The sequence below is a fragment of the Gekko japonicus genome, unplaced genomic scaffold (genome assembly GCF_001447785.1).
Source record: "Gekko japonicus isolate JY-2015 unplaced genomic scaffold, Gekko_japonicus_V1.1 scaffold3885, whole genome shotgun sequence".
In the NCBI taxonomy this organism is placed as follows: domain Eukaryota; kingdom Metazoa; phylum Chordata; class Lepidosauria; order Squamata; family Gekkonidae; genus Gekko; species Gekko japonicus.
The window spans coordinates 4,293-7,946 of NW_015173253.1; the positions used below are offsets into that span (position 1 = coordinate 4,293).

A 3,654-nucleotide genomic window follows, 5' to 3' on the forward strand; every position below is an offset into this window, starting at 1 on the left:
GTAGCCAATCCTAATGAGTTTCTGCTGTTGGGTGTGGCCTATTATGCTAATGAGTTCCTGCTGGGCGTGGCCAACTCGGGAGCCAGCCGGAACTCCGTTCCTGTGCGTTCCTGCCCAAAAATAGCCCTGCTTAGAAGCAAGTTCTGCTTGCTACCTGGAGGAGATTGGAACATTTACTTCTCGGTACAATATCTAAAAAGGCTGACTTCCCGCGTGTGCAAGCCGTAGGTTCATGTCACGTGTCTGTGTGGGGGGGGGGAGCGGTAAGGCCACCAACCTATGTGCGCCCAAGAACTGTTCCCAGACTCCTTTATGCCTCTCAGGAGTTTCTTGGAAGACCAATTAACACAGAAAGGGCTCCCTGAAGACAGGGACGTCAAAAAGCCGCCGCTTTATTTGATTAATGCGCAAGCACCAATTTTAATCAGTGAGTCCAAACGGTTAACTGGTGGGCCAAACAGATAAAGATGCCCTCGGTTCTATTTCTGAGTCATTTATACATAAACAGCCTTTAAAAATATGTACAAAATACAGAAGGACGCCGCGTCTTAGCTCGAAACAGCGAGTTCTCTGACGCTTCCTGCAACATCTCCCCAAAAAAATGCACCATGCCTGGTGAGGTGCAAAATAGTTCGACGATCTGCCCGTCTCATTCATCAATCAATTAAACTAAATCAATCATCCTTTAACCGGCAAACAGCCTCCCTTGGCTGACACATCCAACAGACAAAAAAGGAAGACCCCACAGAGCCCGCTCGCAGGGAGGGTGGGGTATAAATTAAACCAATAAAATAATAAAATAAAATAATGACAACCAGAATAGAAATGGTGAAAGGTAGACGCTAGAAATGACAATATGTCCATTTTGTTAAATGAAAGATAACGTATTTATGTGTAACAGTACACAATACAGTACATTGCTCAATGCGCAAATATACAATGAATTCAGCAGTACCAGCTTAGTAATGTCACAGAGTCGCTTGTCTGAAGATTGCGACTGGTTGCCCATTTGAAAATTATTGTAACTTTCTTGCAGATTTTATGGAACGATATTGAACCCTTTGAAAATTGACAGAAGATACAAAACTGATTCCTGATATAAATGAATGAAAACTTGAACGGTATACATGGGCTTCTGAAGAAGACGATCGAAACGAAGCTCATATCCGGAACCTCCGTTGAGAATTTCACCGTAGGACTTGATGAGTACTTTACTGTACAACGTTTTTTGAATTCACTGTATATTCGCACACTGAGCAATGTACTGTCTTGTGTACTGTTACATGTAAGTACACCCAACAGATGGCCAGAGCATGGAGCCGACAGCACGGTGCCAGCGAAAGCGTCCCACGCGGGGTGCTGAAGGACCCCGCCGCTTTCAGCGCAAACTGAACCCGGAACCAAATCCACAGAGCTTGGGAGTCTGACACATATCGACAAGAGCCACCTACCGTGGGGTCAGTCCAGAGCGAGCACTTGGCGCAGTCTTGGCAGGGGGCTCCCGGGGAGCGGGGGTGCTGGCAGAAGTGGTCGTACCCGTTAATGGCGGCGCGGCAGAGGTAGCACATTTGGGCCCCGCAGCGGCACGACATGCGGTTGCAGCCTTCGGACTTGATCAGGCCGGTGGTGCACTTGTGGCATTTCCTGATGCGGGCGGCCGTCATCTTCTCCTCTCTGCAGCGGGCAAACGGGGAACAGGAGAAGCGTTACGGGTCAGGGAGAAGACGGGATTCTGGCACGGGCTGGCGGGCGAAACCACAATACGGGCGCCTTAAGAGGGAGAGCCGCACACAATCTCAGAGGAAGCCCAAGCTCGGGGAAGAGAAGAGAGGTCAATTCAATTCTAAAAATGCACTGGGAAAGACGGGCGAGGGGCGGAATAAAACCAATCCTGGTGCCCAGCTGCCGCCAAAGGGACAATATTTTAATCTGCACTGCCTGTGAGATCAGATAAAAGGAAGTCCTTCTTCACCCAAAGAGTGATTAACACATGGAATTCACTGCCACAGGAAGTGGTGGCGGCTACAAGCATGGACGGCTTCAAAAGGGAATTAGATAAGCATATGGAGCAGAGGTCCATCAGTGGCTATTAGCCACAAGGTATACATAGGGACTCCGGGGCAGGTGATGCTCTGTCTTTTTGGTGCTTGGGGGGGCCAACAGTGGGAGGGCTTCTCGTGTCCTGGCCCCACTGGTGGACCTCCTGACGGCACCTGGTATTTCTGGCCACTGTGTGACACAGAGTGTTGGACTGGATGGACCTTTGGCCTGATCCAACATTGGCGTCTCTGATGTTCTTATGTTCTTATGTCAGTGGCCTACCCGAAGGTGCGCTGGGCACGAGCCCCACTCGCTTTCATCCACTTTCTGGAAACACTTGGCGGGCGCCAGGTATGGTGCCCACCAGTGTTCCCTCTAAGCTGAGTTAGTGTGAGCTAGCTCACAGTTTTTTAGCTTCCAGCTCACAGATTTTTGTCTTAGCTCAGGAAGGATGGGGCTCCAGAGCAAACTGATTGATGCAGCAGCCAAATCGCTCGCTCACAACTTTAATGCCAGTAGCTCACAAAGTAGAATTTTTGCTCACAAGACTCCACAGCTTAGAGGGAACATTGGTGCCCACGGGGACCATGTTGGTTGGGGACTCCTGATCGATAGGCTGGGTTGGCTCTGTCTGTTCTGCGTCCCTCAACGCACATTGCTAATTGGGACAGAGGGCGCTGGAATCAGTTGAGGGACTCGCCAATCAAGTGTAAAGGTGGCTTTGTGTGTCTCTTTCCGGAAGCAGAACCAAGACACATCTCTTCCCCGGATATGGCTCCTCTAGTATCAATGCCTGTCACGCTGATGACACAACCCACAACAGCCAACACCACTGTTGTTGGCTACTGTTGGATCCGTGCCCTGACCCGAATGGCCCAGGCTAGCCCGATAGCGTCAGATCTCAGAAGCTACGCGGGGTCTGGCCCTGGATAGTCCTTGTATCGGGGACCACCAAGGAACACCAGGGTGGTGACACGGAGGTAGGCAGTGGCAAGCCACCTCTGAAACGTCTCTTGCCTCAGAAACAAGTCTAAGCTTGCCGCCTGGTGGTGCATAACGTGAAAACAGCGAGAACTTCGGTCTGCCGGACAATCTTAGGATCTCCTGGCTGTACTACACACACTGCCATCCGACAGTTATTACTGCTGGGCCTGTAAGGTGTAACGGAGGAGGAACCGGCGTGGACTAAACCCTGGCATGACCCTGGCCCCTTGGCCTCGATGGGCACTGGTGGCTACCAGGGCTCTTTTTGTAGAAGCCCAGCAGGAACTCATTAGCATAACAGGCCACACCCAACAGCAGAAACTCATTAGCATATTAGGCCGCACCCATGACAATACAGCTCATTTGTATATTAGGCCACACACCCCATGTTACCAGAAGTGTGGTCATCCAGCCACACCCACCTTTCCCTTCTTATTCTGTTTACCTTGTTTGTTGTCCAAACCCAGGGCCCTTTTTTGTAGCAGGGACTCCTTTGCATGTTAGGCCACACACCCCTAATGTAGCCAATCCTAATGAGTTTCTGTGGTTGGGTGTGGCCTGTTATGCTAATGAGTTCCTGCTGGGCGTGGCCAAATCGGGAGCCAGCCGGAACTCCGTTCCTGTGCTTTC

General features: G+C 50.7%; 1 protein-coding gene across 1 annotated transcript in view; it reads right to left on the reverse strand.

Moving 5' to 3' along the window:
* Nucleotides 1-1,451: 1,451 nt before the first annotated feature.
* RNF216 (ring finger protein 216) overlaps nt 1,452-3,654 on the reverse strand; it is a gene marked incomplete at its 3' end in the record, with an annotated part of 71,839 nt that continues 69,636 nt past the window's right edge. The window contains 1 exon segment of the mRNA XM_015422797.1: nt 1,452-1,674. Coding sequence (XP_015278283.1) covers nt 1,452-1,674 — 223 coding nt within the window.